General features: G+C 42.3%; 1 protein-coding gene across 5 annotated transcripts in view; it reads right to left on the reverse strand.

The window, feature by feature from the left end:
• Nucleotides 1-18,545, reverse strand: part of ARFGEF3 (ARFGEF family member 3) — an 89,070-nt gene extending 70,525 nt beyond the window's left edge. For 4 of the 5 annotated variants that reach the window (XM_030490147.1, XM_030490146.1, XM_030490145.1 and 1 more), the window contains exons 1-4: nt 18,048-18,545; nt 16,860-16,911; nt 2,329-2,410; nt 637-768 (exon numbers count right to left, since the gene is read on the reverse strand). In XM_030490147.1, the coding sequence (XP_030346007.1) occupies nt 637-768; nt 2,329-2,410; nt 16,860-16,911; nt 18,048-18,132 (351 nt within the window). In that variant the 5' untranslated portion in view covers nt 18,133-18,545. The remainder of the gene's footprint in view (nt 1-636; nt 769-2,328; nt 2,411-16,859; nt 16,912-18,047) is intronic. The other variant, XM_030490148.1, reaches the window with a different exon arrangement.
• Between the last annotated feature and the right edge of the window lie 2,190 nt (nt 18,546-20,735).

Below are 20,735 nucleotides of genomic sequence, written 5' to 3' on the forward strand. Positions count from 1 at the left end.
CAGTACTGGCAAGTCATACAACCAACCCAATGACAGGAAATTCAACAGCACGTCCCCTCTAAAACAGTACCCCCTGGCCCTTGAGCTTCCTAACACACACAGGACAACGCTAAAGCATTTCTAGAAACAGAAGCTTTCCCCATGTATACAAAACAACAACTTCCCTTATGTACTAGTCCAGAGACATTTTAGTGCCTAAAGAAATCAGGCTCCACCATTAGTATTTTACAGAGAGAACATACAGCTAACAAACTAGAAAGTACCTATGCACACACAATTCAAAACTACAAACCTGCACACCCCACCTCATGAGCCCTGACACTCAACATCAAACACAAACTTTCAAATCTCTAAGTCATTGATTTATGAACTCCCATGGACTGAATTGCTTCTCCTATTTCAGTTTGCTAAAACTGGGACCACCACTGCACTGACTTAATATAAACGATCTCCTATTTAACCCAAGGAAACACAAACGAAGTAGAAACGAAAACAACTGACATCTGCCAGCAGGAAGGAGGGAATCAAATACTGTCCTAAAGTGAAGATTTCCAAGGCAACAGCTAATTTATTTGCTAACCCCAGCATACAGTCGTGCAACCGCTGTTGCAGCACTGAAGTGTGTGAAACACTAACCTTCATCACTTCAACCTGCAGGTCTTCGTTGAGTGAAGGAGTCACTTTGACAGCATTCAGCATCTGATTAAGCAACTGTTTCTCATCTGAGTCTGTTTCCACGGATACAAACCTCTCATCAGACAGCAGCTTCTGCAGAGAGAAATTGGCAATGTACAGGTTCAGACAAAACTGCCTCTGCCTGATTCTGTCAACTACTACACCTAAACCTATTAGGGTTTGGTACTATGACGGCTAGGATTTCTAGGTACAAATTTCAAATTGATCCAACAATATAAAATACAAAAGTGCAGCAAAACTGTGAGATCTGTGCCACGATGAGGGAACCGTTAAAATTTTTTGAATCAGCTGCCATTCCATATCATAAACGCAGATGGAGGACTGTATTGATGCATGGATTATCTTTTTAGGCTTATAGATAGGAGGTAACACTCTTATTTAAGGTACCATGCTGCAAATCTGCAACTTTGCAATTCCAGCTCATATAGAACTCAAGTGTACATGCAGCAAGTTAAAAGAGTAAAAAGATAAAATTTATCTTCACTGAGTGTTCCCAAGGAAGTTATACTACAGTGGAGAGTGGGTCATCCCTAATTCCTCCACTATTTTTGGTTGATGATCACTCTACAATGTTCTTCTAACTGGTGTACTTGCACTGGTACAAGAGCAGACACATGTTCCAGTCCCACTAGCCTACTGTTGCTTTTACTTTAAGAGCAACCCCTGCACCCCCCCATATATCTGAAATACAGGGCACAGGATCTCAGGGTGGGACCAGAGTACTATGCCACAAGAAGGTGATCTGTGTGTTCTGGCAGATCCAGAAACCCTTCAGGAACCCTTCAGTTCCCTTACAGGAACCCTTCAGAAAGTACATTTTTTCCCTAGCCAGAGCCTCCTACAACCACGTTGTATCCCAGGATGGGGTACTCTCTAATTCAATGCCTGACATCTCATATACTGAATTAAATTAATTTAAACTTACATCCTTATGCTCCCAAAACAACTTCATGCTTGCCTTATGAAGGAGAAATTTCTTTTTGGAAAATGGTGGCATGCATTTTATGCCTCAGTAGCGTACTAGCCTTTTCCACAACTAGTATCTCCCTAGTGATAAGTATTTACTGATATATACTCATTTGTCCAATTTATACTGTCAAACCCAAGCGAGTCTTTTTGTTACTTGTGCTGCATTGCTGTTTTATTTTGCAATTTCATAAACTTGTAAATCAGAGGTTACTCCTACTGTTTTCAGTGGACAAAAAACTCTGGAAAGTGCCCACACATAGAGAATGCAGCTCCCAGATACTTTATTCATCTCTCCATCTTTCAAGCACTGCTGTCCTCTCTTCTAATCAAAGAAAACAGCAAGACGTGACACAGTTTAGTTTCTAAGAAGTTTAGCAGTGGTGAGGCTTAGTGAGACTAGCACATTTCCACACAAGGAAGAGTACACCTGCATTTCAACATTGAAAGCCAGGAACCCCCACCTATCTGCAGCACATTCTTAGCTCCTACAGAATCACCAGCCTTTACTTGCATCCTAACTTCTGAACACTGTTACAGAAACATGAACATTATTGTTAGGTCCACACTAGGATGGACACTTTTTCTGTAGTATTTTTTAAACGAAAAGCCAAGATTTCCTTGACACTCACTGCCCACTAACACATACCCACTCTAAAGCCGTACCTGCATCCCTGCTAGAGCCTGTTGGGCCAGCTTCATGCTCTTCGATTCCAGAGCTAGTTGGAGAGGAAGGAGACACTTCTCCCTGAGGAAAATAAAATAAAAAATAAGTGAGAAGGAACAATGGAACTACAATTGGTATTCAAAGGAGTAACATTCCGGAAGAGCTGTATCACTTTCAGTAAGATAAGACTTGTGTACAGTAATCAAGGAGAATTTCACAGCTCTGTGAAGCACTTTTACCTTCTAAAGAAAGCTGGCATATTTCTTCACATACTGTTAAGAATGGCCTTTTAATTGAAATTTCACAAAATACTTCCCAACTGTTAGCCCTGTGTACATACATGAATGTGCAAAGCATAAAGAAGGGATTCGCAGCTCACTAGTGGTCCTTCAGCTCAGCGTGTTCAGCATTACACTTCAGTCACCTACCTTCTGTTTCATATTCCAGTTGCCAGAAAAGTGTTTTTATAATCCACTTTCCATTAGTCAAGTTTTGGTCTATGCCCTCCTCTACAGTACAACGTGTAGCTGCCTCCTGTCATGTCAGCTCCCTCCAACTGTAAATGGTATTGACAAAAGCAAATGTACAGTAATGAGTTTAGTTTACACCTGAATTAGCACGTGCTAGAACTATGACTAAGCTGTACTTTGATTACAGAATAACACCATTTCTTGAATATTAAAATAAATCACTATTTAGGATAATATTTTACACGCAGTGCTCGGATACTGATTTTTACTTTCTTTTTTTTTTTTTTTTTAATTTGGTGACCAAACCAATCAGTGTCTGGATCTGTGACTTCTCTCCTTGCTCCTTATCAGCGAAGGGCTGCACTGTCTGGTGGACACCTAGTATCCTCAAGCCCTTGAACCAAATCCTGCTAGTTGGCAGGAAACTCATTCCTCATCAGAGATGCTCAGCCCACATCCAGCTGCAGCCTCCTTGAAGGGTTGCAACACTTCATTAGGTCACATATCATAACAGGCACTTCTCCGTACACACAGAATCTATTTTTGCATTTGTATAGACCTACCTGCTTGTGGCAAACCATTTTGTACCAGCCCTTAAGAGTCTTAGTTCTCCAACTCTCTGCACTGCACCCCAAGGAGCCCTTTTGGAATCACGTTATCAAAAATGTTTAATTTCTAAAAGTATCAAAATGAAGTTTTCCCTCTTTTGCTCCTGTGAGCTGCCTTTGACCTGAATTCACTTTAGTTTCAGCTGACCCAATAACAAACAGTAAACTGCTCCTCTTGCAAATCCTCCCTTCTTAACTAAGAAGCTCTAGGTTAGAGCAACAGTGATTACCAGAGATTCAGACATATTGTCAAAGCTACCTAAAGCCATTCTTTACCACAATCTGCCCATAACCTACTAACTTCCCTCCAAAACTGTCAGTCTACAACCTGAACTTGCTTTCTAAAAAGCTTAAATGGAGACTACCAAACACTGACCGCCACAACTTTGGGGAACCTAGCTTGTAACTCCTTCAATGGATCCTGCTTGCAGAGGAGACTAAAAAGTCCCATTTTGCATGTGTTCAGTTGGTATTCCTTTCTCTCCACCTTTCCCCAAAGAGCATAGATCACAAGCTACCCCACGGAGCACAAATCTGCTATTTGCTCTTTGAAATACAATCCCTTCCTTTAATGATAAATTAAAGACTTGAGAATCACAAGCATGGCTCGGTTAAGCAATCTAGCAAGCGTCTGTACTTGGCAAAGACCTCTTGAGAATCTGCAAGTCTCTTAATATTTGTACCTTCTTCCCAGGTTATTGGATTTTGTTAAAGGCTATTTGGCATAAAACCACAAGAAGCTTTTAAAAAGAAACATGAATTACAGAGATTTCTAAAGAACTAAGCAGACTACATGTGTATCTTATAATAGGTTTCTAACTGAAAGCTAACCATTTGCTTCACTTAGGATATTCTGAGAAACAGGCTGGTACAAAGCCAAAATTTCTCAGAATCTCCTTTCTTCAATGTTTCTGGAATCAGCTGAACTAGAAGGACTCTGGCAACCTGTGAGTTTAACATCCAAAACAGCTTGAACTACAGAACATCTAGGAAATACTTCCTCATTGAGCATCATATCATACAGATCTATAGAAACTGCCAGAACGTCTACTCCAGGGTTCAGACATAATCTTTTATCCAACACAGAGCTGGCTACTGCCTGTATATCTACTGCCAGGTTTGCCTAGACCTGTGAACATATGTAGCATGCAGGTCAACTGTGATAGGACTTTCTAGTTTTGCGAGGTGCCACCACAATACATCTCTAGTCCACAAAGCACCTTTAAGTGTTAACTTTTACATTGTGACTTTGACATACTCTTTCTTTCGAAAAAAGTTGTCACTATCATCCTCTGGGGGAGAACTCACGTTTGAAATTAGTAGATCAACAGGTGCCAAAAGAAAGTACCTGTTCATTAACTGGTACTCAATCAGCCAGACACACACAGGAAAAAAAGAAAGGAAAAAAGAAGCACAACAGTGTCAGTACTAACTGTGGGTATTCTAAAAACTGATGATTATTTAGACCTGCACCTATTCAGGACAAAACACCACATTTCTTTTAGACTTTTCTACAGTTTCCTGCAACAGCATATAAATATTTTGGGAATTATTAGTACACAATAAACTTATTCTCATGTTAAAGTGGATGGAGATTGGGATAAGAGGAAACGGGGAACCATTAAGTCCCTGGAGTGGATCCAGTCCAGTTTCATTATAATGAAGACAGGTGGGAGCTCCTATGGCTTATGTGTAGCTACCCTGCACATCAGCATGTTGCCTACCATCTGTCATCACATACTGCAATGAGCAGAGAACAATGAGAGCCGTTTCTTGAGATATCTCCCAAAATGAAGAGCAAAAAATGACAATCAGGAGGATGGAAATTAGAACAGATTCAATTAGCTGAACTTCCCATCCTTGCTAAAAATGTTTAACTGAAAATCTAATTAAGGTTACTGCAGCCTGGGTTCCACTGCATTCTCAGAGAAAATGAATTGCCATTGTGTCGTTTCCTGTTCTTGTTACACACTCAGTCAATTAAATCTTTAGCATTTCCATGCTACAGCTATAAAACACCTGCAGAGATACCTCACAATGTCTGATTAGCTTAAGCATCTTCCACACTACAGTTCAACCTGCCATTTAAATGCATCATCTGTTAGTATGAGAATACAGAAGGACATGGCAGATAATCCTCAGGCAGAATGGGAGAGGATAATGTAAATTAACACAATCAGGCTGTACTAAGGTCTACCACTTACCAACCAGGTTCAATAAGGTTGCAAAAAAGATAACACAGACCAGATTTTTCGGCACAGAAAACAACTGCAGAGACAGGAAACAGCTTTCCTAATCATGGTGTTTCTATTCAAATCTGTTTTAACCCATAAATACTGAACAAATGAGTATAACACGATGGCAGCCCCCTCCCTTCAAATCAAAGAATGCCAACCCACCCCTGTCCTGACCCAAAAGACCAACTAATATAAAAAGATATAGATATAAATATCCTAAGGTCACTAAAACTCAGTAGCCATTTGCACAGACATTTGCACAGTAACCATTAGAGAAAACAGCATTTGGCAAGTGTGACCTTGTTACATGCAAAACTGAGTAATCTGTGAGCACCAAGGACAAAGACTCAGACCTGTTCCTACTGAGGCTACCTGGAGTTCTGTCTCTAGACCTCCATGGTATCTGTACTGAATCGCAAGTGATCTTCCTAGGGTCAAGCAGAAAGATCAGAGACAGAACCACATGCATAATCCATGATCAGTATCTCCAGGAGCACAGGTTGTCCTTCCTAAACTAACCTACTCCATGACTGTTTGCTTTGTAAACTGCAGAATGAGTCATGGGAACATAAATAGCCTTTATATTAAGCACGCTGGGTTACAGTGACCTTCCTAGTTGTCCGAGTTTGCCATGGCTCAACAACCTACCGCTTTCCCTGCAGGTCTATCACAAAAGATGCTATGACAGGTCAGTCAAAACAGACTGCCAAGAAGGTCGGAGCAAGACAGATTACTACTGCAAGTAGAGAAATCATAAAAATCTTTCTGTCCTCATTGTAGTGGAAAAAGCCTTTAGTAAGAAAAGAATAATGGTTCATTAATTCACTCTCACGATGAAAATTGTAATGAAGATAGGAAATAGCCCCATCTTAACTCCTTCTTGTTAGTGTCTGGAACACAGTCTCATGGCTCACCTTCACCTCCACTTAGGGAAGGGGGCACTATAAATGAAATATTTGTCACCACCGCAAGAGTTATTTCTCTTTATGCAAATAGTGATAACCATATTAATTTTCAGAAACAGGATTAAAAATAAAGATTAAAAATAAGACATCTGCATTATCTTCCCCCTGAAAATTACATAGGAGACAAAATCCAGAATCCCCGGACCTTATCAGCATGCAATTTGCATTGCATAGCATAATGCACAGCCCAGTCAAAGAACAGATAAGGATTCAATTCATGGCTGTTGTAATTTTTTGATATGCTGTTTGTTAGGCAGGATAACAGTCACAGCCAGAGTCTGACATTTTTCAGCCAAAGGAACACCGAAACCTAGGAAGAGCTTCTCGTTTTGGCTGCTTAAAATGAACAAAGTATCACAGCGTGCAACTCTATTAGCCTCACTTACTCCAGCAGAAAAGTTGTCCCACCATAAGAAAATACATGGTAAAGATGAATTCTCAAAATTCTGGAGGTACTTCCAGCTGTTGCCCTTAAATAAACCAAACAGAAGCAAATACTGTCCCTATACAAAAGGGGATGATTTATTTAGTGTAAAATAAATTCCGGTGGTGTATGTATGAACACGTGTACATGTAAAAGTAGAAATATCCGTAACTCTTCTTTTCCTGTTCTAGCTTAGGGAATGTTGATAAAAGACTCCACCAACAACTTCACGGTTCATAATGGAAGCACTTAAAACCTGGAGGAGGAACAGGAAATAAAATACATCATTTTTCAAGCTCTTCAAGAAGAAAGCAGATTTTAAGTCCTTGCTCACATCCTAAAGGAATGATGAATTTTATCTACAGCAGAAATGTGACTGTCCCACTTACAAAGAGTATTACAGTTGAGCTCAGACAGAAGTTTGGAATTTGCAGTGTATAAATATAGGGCAAGTTCTCATGCCTCCACAATGTGGAAGTCAGACGAGATTACCACAACAGAGCCTTCCAGCACTAAGATTTCTATCTCTGTGGAAATACAAGTTTGTTGATAGCACTTAGAGACCTCTTATGAGCAATAGGATAAAAGACAAAATCTGAAGCCTTCCAGTTAGAACCTTCCTTTTCAAGTAAAAAGAAAACAACAATAAATTATCCATATGATGTTGTACCTCTATAAGATGATAGTGCTCTGTTAGACAACTTTGGTGTTACAGTGCTACATAACAACAAACAAGCAGAGTTGCAGTTTACAGGTCCTGATAAGAAAAAACAAACAGTTGAGAGACTGCTGTCATACTGTGTTGATATAAATTCTGATTTGCTTCAGCAGGACCAGGATTTTACTCCAGTTACTCACAAGCATAGAGAAACTTGTGTGCATGTTTCTCATGTCAAGAGATTTGCCTCTCACATAACCAGCTGAAATTCCACCTTTACTAATAACTTCATAATTTCTGGCTGAAAGGATTTTCATATTTCTTCATCACTTGCAGCTTCTTTAAAAAAAATAAAAATAAAAAAATCTCATTCTTCTTCTCCACACAGTACAAAATTCTTCACTTCTATTCAGTTAAATGGAAAGGCTTCTTTTCACCTAACTTGAGGCTTAACTCTCCTTTTCTTTCCACATCAGATTCTCCCTCACCTCAGCTGCTGACATCAGCTCTCTCTTGGAGTTCCCTCTGGGTATCTCCTCCGGCTCAGTATTTCATTTTTCCTTGCTCTCTGCTTCATGTATTCCCTCTTCCCTTCAATCCTTTTGCTTTTCAAACCGAGACACAAACTAATCGCTTCACCCAACATTTAAATGAACCTGCCTCTGCAAGGAGGTATATGAGCTGCTTATTAAAGGACTCTTAATGACACAGGGAAAAGGAAGTGAGCAATAATGTAACTTCATACAGTTTGTGAGTTAGAACTTTAACAATTTTTCAACCTAGGATGTCAAATGAGATTGTAATTAATACTGGTTGGTATTAAAACAATGAGACAGTGGCATTTCTAATTTTTGTTTTTTACATACTTTTCAAGAGCAATGGATTTGCCATAACAGCAGAAGTATAGCTCTACTCATAGGAATGGCAAATGTGCACAGTTTAATCGGCCTAACGCAACCAAGACCACAGAATTCATACAATCCTAATTAAATAGCTCAGCACAGTCACTTAGCTGGATACCACTTCTGAGGTCATTTGCTCCCTTGCTATACTCACTAATAACATCTTGAGTTCAACACAAACACAAAGTTCCTAGATAGGAGCCTGACATTATTGTCAAGATGAAACAGAACAAAACAAAAAACATAAGCACACAATGTACCTTTTCTTGAGAGGAGATGAAAAGACACAAGAAAAGATTCTACACAGTAGTAAAGTGGACAAGACCAAAATAATAATCAGGACGCTTCCAGTCTCTAAAGCTGTAGCATAATCTCTCTGTGATACATTATCATCACTCTCTCTAGAACATCCACTCCAGATGTTCACCTTTGTACAAAAGGGTATGACAGATGTTTACTCACTCTGCTCTTAAGTAATTTGATGACTCACAGAAACCTCAGAAGGTCCTTCATTATAAAGCTATCTGTATCCTCTAGTATTGATTATCATTTGAAGTACAGCATGAAGATGAGGTAAGAAGCAGCGTATCCATCCTTAGTTTACACCTCCTTGTCCAGCATGTATTGCATACACTGGACTTGCTCAGCCAACAATTTTGAAAGCTTATCAAGCTATTCCATGAAACCTCTCTTCCCTGTATTTGGTAAGCCTGGAGGGGAAGCTAAGGATCTTTCCAGTGAAAACATTTTTGTTTCAAAATCTCAGTACACTGAAAACAACAAATAAAACATCTTATGAGAATTACACTTCCACCAGAAGTTTTACAGTGCTGGGACTGGGTAGGACTGAGGGGAGAGAAAAGAGACACAGAGGTACTATAGGGCAGGTATCTTGCAGATGACCTTATTTTCTCCATTACAGCTGGATGTCCTAGAGTTAGTCACAAAAGTTTGATAGGGAAATGGGAGGATAATATTTACACCTGGTCATTACTAGTTACACTTTGAAGGTTAATTTTGCAATCTGCAATTCCATTCAACTTGCACAGCAGTACAACGCTAGATCTTAACAGACCTAAGGGACAGTTGTTAAAAATATCCCCAGATTTGCAATGCATTATGTAATTTTATACTCACTGCACCTCAGCATATTCAATTTCTTAAGCAAACAAACATTCAAGGAAACCAAAGGTAGTGCATTTCCTGCAGCTTTGTTACTTTTCATGGAATGTAATTAAAAGAACTGTAAGAAAAGACTTTTATTATTCCAACTCACCCCTTCATTTTCAAAACAAAGAAAAGTCATGATTTGCACAGCATCACACAAAGACCATAGCAGAGTCAAGCCTCACTTAGTACAAGAACAGTCCTCTGGGTTTTAGTGCCACTTCTCAGTGCTTCCCACCCCATTTCATTCCCTAAGGCAACTATCAACAGCCTCTCGAAGTTCTCACTTTCTTCTTCCCTGCAAGCACTACAAGTGATCAGATGTTTAAAACAAAAACAGACACTGCTATCCCATTATCATCCTTAGACCCTCAGGGCAATATTTCAGTTACATTTGTTAACAGAAGTTAGACAAACATTCAAAACTACGGCTGTTCTCATCTTTTGTTCCTGTTCTGAATGAATTATGTACATCCCACAGTAACTGTATGTTGGGGGTTAACCCCAATAGGCAACTCAGCAGATGCTCCACACTCCCACTCTATTGGCTTCTATGAAGAGAATCAACTCCAGCCTAGTCAAAACCAGTACATTGTGGGCTTTTGTCACAAATCTAGAATGAAGTTTCAGAAGAATCCATAAAAGGAACAAAGACCTAAAGCAATAGTGCGTATTAAGGTTCACTACTACAAAGAATGTGAAGAAGGGCAGAAAGTTAGTTTCAGAAACAGCAAGCACTGCCCCCCCCCCTTTTTTTTTTTTTAATATAACCAACCAACCCACAAAACGTATGACGGAAACTGACCCTATAAACCCCCTTCCTCTCCAACATTGTCTTTTGGGGTCCCAGAACACATTCAACGCTCTGCTGAGATAAAAATACCTGCCTACCAGACAAGAAATAGGGCCAGTTACATATCCCATATTAAACATGCAGAATGATCCAAATATTGTACTAGACAGTGCTATGCTGCCTTTCTAAACATTAATCCCCTCACCCACTCCCTAATATTAGAACTAGAAAAACAGAAGTGCAACATTTTAAATCAAGACCAGAGCATATATATATACACACCATATATATATATATACACACCATATACTACCATTCAAGCAACAAATTGTCTACATAAGTACCCCCAAAAGTCTGGATGCAACCTGTAAACTGTCATCACAGGAGGTGCAGCTCAGCAATCCATACTGCCACTAGAATCTCTTCTTGGCCTGATGCCTGACAGGGAACTCATCATCCACTTGCTGAATGTCAGATAGCGACTGTGTAATGGTGGAACAGCATGAGTCACATATCCAGAAGTCATGTACAGGAGGAAAGCACAGGAGCACTTAATGCCAGGTGGTTGTGGCAGCAAGAGCAGGAAGAAAAGTGTTTAAAAAAAGCAAAAGAAAGAAAGAGAGGTATGCTAAAAACACACCCCACCCCACCCCCAAAAAAGAAAAACCACCCCAAAACCCAAAACATTCTTCCATTTCTGCTCCTTTCTTCTGGTCAGGGAATCTGCTATATACATCAGCTTCCCTGTCCACTCTCTCCCAGTAGAAAGAAACTATGAACAAAATAAAGTAGATGGGAGAAGAACGAAATGACAAAATCACAAATATTTCTTCATGATGGAGAAGCCAAAATGCATCCCCAGCCTCCAGATCCTTTAAGTGGAAGAATTAGCTGCAAAGTCTCTATAGCATTGGATGTTTCCTGATGATCACACCACACTTACTGCTTTTATTATTTGTGGAGCACATGTAAGCTAAAGTAATGTTTTATTTAAGAGTTTGCAAGTTGCAGCTACTTCTCAAGAAGTATGTCAGATGCAAAGCTAGAGATGCAAAAAATAAATGGCAGAGTAGCACTATCAATTTAATCCTCAAACCCCCATGACTTGGGGTGGGAGAAGCAAGAAAGACAGTTATATCAGAGTTCAGCCAAATTTAAGGCTCACTTCTGTTCCTGGCTTCTCTTCATTGCACCAGCTTCCCAAAGTTCACAAATTGCCCTCGAAACGTGGCATCAAGATGAACAGGACTGAGATCCAAACAGGACATAACCTGGTTATTACAGAGGACCCTGCTTACCACTGACTTCTGGCTTCCCAGCTGTAACCTCTGAAATACCGCCTATTTTTGAAAGGCCAATGTGAAATACCAGAGGGATGCAAGCTTTTCCAGTAATGAACATAGGAACTTCTACCAACACAAACAGTACTTGAGAACGCTCAGCAGCTCTGAGAGCCAGGACCCGTATCTCTCTGATTAAGCACCCAGAATTGGTGCCCTGAAGACTTGGGCCTGTACCTCCACTCAGTATCAATTACCTCTTCTGACTTCTAGGTGCAGAGACACGCAGTATACAGATATGTTGAAGAGATAAGAAAGCATTTTGAAAGCCTTTCCAGTTCTTTTTCAGAACATCAGTTACTATGCCAGAATGCCTCACTCATCAACATGTCTCAAGACCATTACCTTAAAGTCCACAGGGGAAACTTTAAACTACCATGAACAGCAATTTATACTATTGAGAATCTTGCCTATGCATCATCTTCTGCACTCAGACACATTTCTCTGGGAGTAAAGAGACAACAGCCACACAAGCTCCACAGAACAGCTCAAACTCAAGTCTACACTGCCAAATGGGCAAAAAAAAAAGAAAAAAAAAAAAAAAAAATCAGGATTTTGCCATTGTTCTGGTCAGAAGAAAAGTAATGACAGAATAGTAGTAAGACCTGAAAATTATATAAAATGTCTCAGAACTATGAGAAAAATCTCTTTAGGATAATTAAAAAATAAAAATCCTAATGAAGAATGGCAAGGATGTGGTAAGAAATTCTGTACATAAGACTCCAGGTTACAGTGAGGACAGCAACACCAAAACACAACAGCTAAACTAAGCCTTCCTCAGAAGTCCCAACCAACCTCTTTTTTGCAGCACCAAGTCCGTGCTGACGAAAAGCCAGAGTTTTACATAGCCAGTGAGGCCTGACTTCATTACATAAAGCATTCCAAGAAACTCTAGAAAACCCAAGTTTTTTCAAAGCAGTATGTGACTGGCAAGCACCATCTAGCCTTTTATTTTAGTCTCTGGTATGTAGATAATCCTCATGAGTATTAAACTGTGCTGATCAAACATTCTTTTTCAAGGCTCATTTTCTTGTGTCTGTTCAGTTACCTTTTATGGATCATACTTCAGCCTCTAAAATCACAATGGAGAAACTGGACAGGAATTAGCCAAGAAGAGCTAGCCTTAGAGCAGAACCTGTCATCTTGAAAATACTGAAGTAAATGCAGCCCAAAGTAGCAAACAATTGTTTGCTGGCAGACAACATTCAGGTCTCTCAAGCTATTTTTCATGTGATCAATTCACCAATTAAAACACCAGCACATCAATTCCTTTTGTCTAATTCATTATTTATAGGTTACCCATTCAGCCTCCTTAAGCACTTAGTATATATCTGATTTTCACAATGCCCGTTCATTAGAGACAAACATCGCCCCACTAGGCAGGCAACAACAGATCTGTTACCAATGGGCTATGTGACCCTGCCTTCTGAGGAATTCACAGGACATCTATGGCAAAGCCTTGAACTGACTGAAGGTAATTTTCATCCTGGTCCACTTGAATCTTCTTTACTATTTCATACCCTTGCTCAATACTCTGATCACAAAGTACTGAAAAAACCCGCACACATTCCTCTCTCAAGGCAGAGCTGACAGGACACTGGGAAACTCCATATTTACTGGAGATTTGTGTTTCTTTAGAAAGTGAGATATTTCAGTAATGCCCCTCACTAGAAATAATATGCAAGGTCTTTAACTAGGATTTGGATCTGTAAGTCCAATTAACATCAAAGAAAGCTGACCAGCAAAATAGTCTCTCCCTGAAGATACACCCAACAGATCTCTATCAAACTAAAGAATGACATTCCAGACTGAATGTCCAGTCACTGCACTTCCTTGGGCAAAAGTACCCCAGGTGCTTCCAAGCACAGTAGGCATGTGCTATCTAAACTGCTACCAGGCAAGTGCTGGAAACAGCTCCCCTACAAATGCTACAGCTGAACCCCCTGACTAACTGCACAGGCTCCAGGGAACTGCAATGCAGCCTGCCCAGTGTTCACTGCAGAGGCCCACCACAAGAGAGGCAGCTATGGACAGGTTGCAAGCAAGCCAGAACATAGAAGTAACCTACCCCAATCTATCATGGAGATAAGTATGTAGCTGATACAACACATGTAAAAAGACCTGGGACTCAACTAGTCATAGTCTGAGGAAATGCAAAGAGATACTTGTCTTCCCCATTCTCACCCTAGGATCACGGTCTTAAAAGAAAACAGTATGAGAAACCTCTGGACATCTTATTCTCATGAACAGACTTCATTCTTCAGTTCCAGAAGGAAAAGAACTTAAGTAAGTGCATGGCAAATCTGTTAAATGGCAGTAACACCAGCACAACTTGCTAGTGGAAGCCAGACGCTGCTCTATGGAGAACAGAAACAATACTGACTGGGGTACTTACCAGATTAACTGTCTCTGAAACTGAGCCAGTCTCTACCTCAACTGGCTTGTGAACCTCTGTCCCCCACTCTTATGCAGTATAGATGTGCCCTAGATCACGAACTTTCCCAAATATACTGTAGAGAAGTGTTGATGCCCTTCTCTTATATCCAGTATATTCTACAAACACACCAAACTTTCCTACTAGACAAGCTGGAACATCCTCCCTGCACGTGCAGTACTCGAAATACTCATTCAGCTGTTGCTCTTGGAAGAGACCTCACAGATAGGTATTTTTCTCCTGAACTATTTGCCACACTACCTTTAACACTGTCAGTATGTTGTGGCTATGGATCTCAGATCTAAGCTGTGGACTAGGGTTACTTGGTGGAAAGGTTATATGTATCTTCACTCTAACTCTAGTATCATGGAATATTCCAGAACATACCCTCAGGCTCCACTACTACACTCAGAAATATTGAAGCAGAAAGGGTGAGTGGCAGATTCAAAGCAGACGAGCAGTAAAGAGCTGATTTGTGTTACAGCAGATGATCCAATCTGCATCTAATAAAGATGAAAGCAGGACAGGAGCATGGTCAGATCATCTCCATCCTGCGCTGTATCTATACTTGGCTTTATTTCTGGCCATTGCCATTGCTCTACTTTCAAGGCTATTATTTTACAGTGTCAGGAACCAAGCCATTACAGCGCTGTTCTTTAACAAATATCAGGCAAAGATGAACTTTTATCTAATTTGCATATAATGCAGGTTAAGTCCAGCCCAAAGATGTGGCTGAGTGTTCTGATCTGGAGTGTTGCAGTAGCTTGTTGGCAGAGAATGAAGAGTAAGCTCAGAGTACTGGTGACAGCAACATCTCCCACACTGTGTGAGGTTGTGTGACAGAACCTTACCACGGACACCACCACCAAAGCTTTTTTATTCAAATTCTGTAGTGCACCCTTCACTTTGCAAAATATCCAGTAACAGAGTGCATTGTTACTGACAAGTCTAATGTTAAGAGCTTACTTCATCATAGCTACACCTGTGAAGGTATTAGCTTTATTCAAAAAGATCAGGATTTACAGTGGTGGAAAAAAAAAACCCAAACAACAAAACAACTAAGCAAAGACAGCATTAATAATATTGAAGGAAGAAGAGAAAAAGGTAGCATATCTGCAAAGAGGCAGTAGGCAAGTGAAAAAGGAAGAAATGTGGTAACAGCACTTAAAAACAGAGAGACCATACACTGTATTAGAGATGAAGGGTGATAAATGGGAAGATGAAGTGCCAAGTAAACATAATCTAATTCTAATGGAGCTATTGGGAATTACTCATCCAGTTGTTTTCAGCTGCCCAGCCTGTGTTGGAAATGTCTGTGTCTGGCACTGGTCATGTCAGACCGATGCTACATTGACTTGAGGCCCCTTGTGGACTGCAGCTGACAGGCTTTCAGAGCAGCAGCAGAACTGCTCTTACTCCTTTCCTGTGTGGTGGCTGCTCTGGAATAACTAGCTCTTCAATCCCTAATCTTCCTTGCACAAAGCTGTACCAAGCACAGCTGAAAGGAGCAGTGGGGAGTAATGAGGTGACAAAAATACTCCCAGTAGTAATATTGTGGTAAAACAGCATCACCTCTGTCAGCAGCTAATAGCAGATATCTAGGACTACAGGATGTGCCAAATTTATAGCAACACTCCTACTCTTAGAAACTCAATCATCTGACTAAAGTACTTCTGATTAAGAAGGGGTACCTTTGCATCCAATAGACTTCAGTGAATTTCTTCCATGGATTTGTTGAGGTGCTTTTTGAACCCAAGCAAACCTTTACATTACAACCATTACATTCTCTAATAAGGCAAGCCTAAGCACTTCACATCTTAACAACAAGCTGTGTGAAACAGCATCCTCCTGTTTTGAGCAGTGTTCATGCTAATTTCTTTTCATGCTTCCTAATGGTTCTGTCAGAAGGGACAGTGAATAATTTTGTCTATTTGCTTTCTCCATAACAATCAGAATTTCCAAAAGGAGATCTTAAACAGCTCTACAAATGAGGGCAGTGCCACCTCCCTCATTTTATAGGTGTACGAATGGAGACAGGAAGAAGGCTTACTCAAGATAAGCCAGCAGGCTAAAGCAAGAGGTAGGCAAAGAAACTGTATTAGTTTAGTTCTTACTCAGTGTCCTACTCATGTGGTGATATAACCTTTCAGTTTCTAGAATATTTATTTTCAGTAAACAAAAGCTTACCTAGATTTAAAAGAAAACAAACACAGAAAAGACTGAGAAGCATTATCACTTATGCTGAAGGCTGTAATTTAGAATGAACACTCTTTAGACCATGAGACGGCTTTCCTTTCTAAGTGTCACCATTATACATACTTGTGCCCATTTTAACATGTTTCCTTATATTTCACGGCTAGAGGCCAAGGGCTCATCAGCAAATTATCCACTACTACCAGCCTAGATTTACAAACTAAAGAAACCACATAGATTCAGCCCCCTCCTCTGTCTACCTCACTTTTAATTCAAATTTTTACTTCAGTTTTACAAATACTCAACAGCTCCACAGGATTCAATATTAAATGTCCTTACCTTAGCTGATATGGAGGTATCTTGATAGCAGCATCAGGAGAATCCAAGGTTTCTGTATAACCAAAGGAAACAATAGGGCTTTTAAAAGAAACTTCTGAGTTCAACCACGGTAATACATCTGGCTACAATCTCTGAACCAATGATCCTAAAGTTTGTACCTACTCTAGTTTACAGAACAGTCACTGCTGCTCCAAGTTGCCAAAGCCTTGTGTGGACCTGCCAGGGCACTGGGTGCCCAGTGAGAAGGCATCAAGTACCATCTTTTCCTCAGTGAAAGGACTGAGGAAATCAGCAAGAATATCAGCATTTCAGCAGCACAGTACTGGAACAGTATAGAGAATATTAGCATGGCTGCTATACAAGGATAACACACAGTTAATGAAGCAATCCATGGAACATCAAGCTGAAAGGCCAGTAATAAGAGCAACAGGTATGAACTACCACAGATTGCTGTCACTAGGCGTGGATGTAAAATAAAAAAATCAAAGCCATTTTTCAAGTATCACAGTTATGCTGATCTAAGTTAAGGGTCTTGCTGATTTGTGCTCCAGGTAGTTAGCATCGAAAGCACTTCAAGTCACAACCAATCTCTGGAAATGGGTGGATGCTGTAAATGTACCTGAGCTCATACACCCTTAGAAGAACTCATTTTATTGATCATTATTTCTATTATACAACAAGGATAAAACAGCTCATGGAATCCAGTAAAAAGAATTATATACAGCTTTTGAAATAGATGCCAGAACATAAACCAGCAGTAAAAAAAACTGTACCGGAGGGGGTTTTATGATGATTTAGGAAGGGGGGGGGAGGCTTTTACAGAACTGACACTCTCCCCCAATATAGACAGAAACTGATTAGCTACTGACACCCGGATCTGCCTCGCAAGAGCCACGGAGCAGCCCCAAGAGGTGGGGCGGCGAGGGACGCGGATGCTCTCCGGGACTGCCCGCAGGTGCCACAGCCCCTGCCAGCAGCGCGGAGCTCCCGGGCGTTTTGAACCGCCCGAGGCGCTCCGGTCCCTCGCCGCCCGCCGGAGGCTCGGCGGCCAGCGCGGAACAAGTTTGTTGAGGTGTCCCTGCCTCCGCCGTTACAAAACCGCTCCGTGGGAGGCTCCTGTCCCGCAGCGCTGCGGGCAGGGCCTTGCCGTGATCCGCTGCGCTCCCCCGCGGGCAGCCCGGCCCTTACCGATAGCCCAGGTGCAGCTCTCCTTGATGGCCCTGTGCTTGCTACCCGACGCCTCCTTCTGCAGCTTTCGCAGGATTTCTTCCATCTTGCCTCCCCCGGGATCCCCGCGTCGCCGCAGGGGCAGAGGAGCAGGCGGCGAGGAGGAGGAGGAGGAGGAGGAGGAGGAGGGCGGTGCGGGCAGCAGAGCGGTGCCGTGGCTGTCCCCGCCGCGGCCGTGCCTACACGGGGACGGTGCGAGGCACTCCGCTGCTGCCCCGCAGCCGCTGATGAATCACGCCGAGCTCCATGGCGGGGACACGTCAGTTGTTGCCGCTGCGGAGTCCCTCCTCCTCCTCCTCCTCCTTCTCTCCCACCCCGGGCAGGCCCCGGTGGCGCAGCCGGGCTGGGGCCGGGCCTGGCCCTGCTCGCCGCGGGCACAGCCCGGCGGCTGCGGCTGGCCCCTGCTCCGGGAACGCGGGGAGTCCCTTCTCGGTGCCAAGGGGAGAGGCGGCGGCGGCTGCCGCCGGCCGTGGAGGGCCCGGGGAGCGGAGCGGGGGCCGGCGCCGCCGGACCCGGACCCTGCGGCGGCAGCCGCCCCACGGGAGGAGCACGACGCGGCCGGGCGGGATGCGGCCTGGCCGGTTGCCATGGCAGCCCCTGCCCGCCCGCAGAAGGCGGGAGGGATGGGCTCGATGTCTGCCTGCCGCGTACGCTCGGCGGCTCCAGCCGCTGCAGTGGCGGGGTCGGGAGATGCCCTGTGCGCTTTGCAGGGCTGAGGCGGGGACCGATCCCTGCGCCCATCCGGCCTCCCCACCGCCCAGCTGATGAGCGCGGCCGGGCCCTGCAGGGCTGGGGTCTTGTTCCCCGGCCCCGCCAGCCTGCGCTGCCCGCCGCGCAGCCCTGCCGCGGGGCAGCCCCTCTCTCCCGCAGCGTCCCCATACGGGGGGGCAGGCGCTGGTCATCCCCTGAAATCAGTGGGATCAAATATATGGCTGAGCCCTGCAGGATCTATGACTTTTAACTCAGCTGGCAGGTGCAGAAGGTCATGACTCAACCTACTCGTCTGTGCGTTGAAAACAACGCACACCCCTGTGTCCCCCCAGCAAGCCAGCCCCCGGGAGAGAGAACAGCCGCTTTGCTATCTTAGACCTTCCTCCTCGCACCCCGAATGCTTTCTACCCAGCAAAACTCTTGCCTTCTTCGGCTTGTTGTTTCCCTGCCTTATCTCTAGGATATGCTACTTGCCCTTTTTGTGACTGCATCAGTTAATGTTAATCGAGTTTTTTAATGCTGTTGTCTTGATGCTGAATCTCTGTTAAAAGGTACAAGAGCAGGCTAGGAAAAAAATAGAAAGACTATAGATAAGAAATGCAGCCCAGGTAGCAGCTGGCAGCGTTAGAGGTTATGTTTCCTACTGCTAATTGGAAGAGTACCAATTGTGAATTACCAGACAGAATATTGGCACCTGGTGAATTAGCCATAGCATTTCCCATAGGATACTGGGCTTTCAAAGGCTGTCCCTTATCCAAATGCTTACAAGGGCTGATCCTGATTGTGTTTGGAAGTATAATGAATGCATAATCCATCGTTGCATTTTAAGGTTGGAGTGTAAAGCTTGTGTCTGAAGAAAATGATTTAGAAATTTTGAATGATGCCAGAAAGGTCTGGAGGTGGATAGGGAATGCCTAGAACTACAATAATAAGGATTTTTATTAAAAAAACCAAAACAAAACAAAACGACAAAAACCAAACACAAACCAAAAAACCAAACAAAACAAAACTCTGTCAGAAACAACAGGAAGACTGTTCAGCTTCAGTTCCCAGGGCATAAACCAACCTCTAAGAAACTGGAAGTATTTTCCCAAGGTTTTTTATCTATGACCGTGTGCTGCCACCTTCCTTGGATGAAAAACTGGTAACAGCTAGTGGCCAGGATTGTCGGTGAACTGTGACTCTGTAAGTTAAGGCTTGAGTTGAAGTGATGATGGATTGTTCCCCACCTGTGTGCTTAGTGGATGATGTGCTTAGTGGAAATGAGCACGGCAGGCAGTTTCTGTCTTTTCAAGTCTTTGATTTTATATTTTTTCTGCTGGGGGAGGGGAACAACAAAATGAACTGTGATGGTCTTTAATGTAGAAACTATGTACCAGAGATCATTTGAACCTGTGGAACACTAAAAGATAAATATGTAGCTATTCATAGTAAATAATTAATTGCTTATTTTCAGGAAGCCACTGATGAAAATTAATTTTTTGTTTTATATTATTTTCTAGCTCTATACATCATCAATTCACTAGTTAATTTCTCTGTGGTCTTTACAGGAAGCCCTTTGCAGCTGAAATTGTCACCAGAGCTACAGTGCTTTCACAGATGCTGATGTCATAATAAATAATAAAAATCAAGGTTTGCATTCGTGTTTCACTCACTGTCCAATGTCTTCAAGCAAAATGGATCTGTACTGCTAAACACTTTTCCCCAGTAATTATGTCAGCAGAACAAGAGAAAAAAGGCCATATTCAGGCTCTAGAGAGCATCTTAAGGTCTGCCTATAAGCTTCTGCAGATGGAAAACCAAGTAAGCCATGATGAATCTTCCCAAGCAACTGTATGTCAAGAGTACCATGAGTCAGCTTGCTGATACTTTTCATGCAAGACCCTCCATCTCCAAATGAACAGGAGTCCACCAATCCTTGTCTCTGTTGTCTACGTT

Source organism: Strigops habroptila, chromosome 6, assembly GCF_004027225.2.
Source record: "Strigops habroptila isolate Jane chromosome 6, bStrHab1.2.pri, whole genome shotgun sequence".
Taxonomy (NCBI): Eukaryota; Metazoa; Chordata; class Aves; order Psittaciformes; family Psittacidae; genus Strigops; species Strigops habroptila.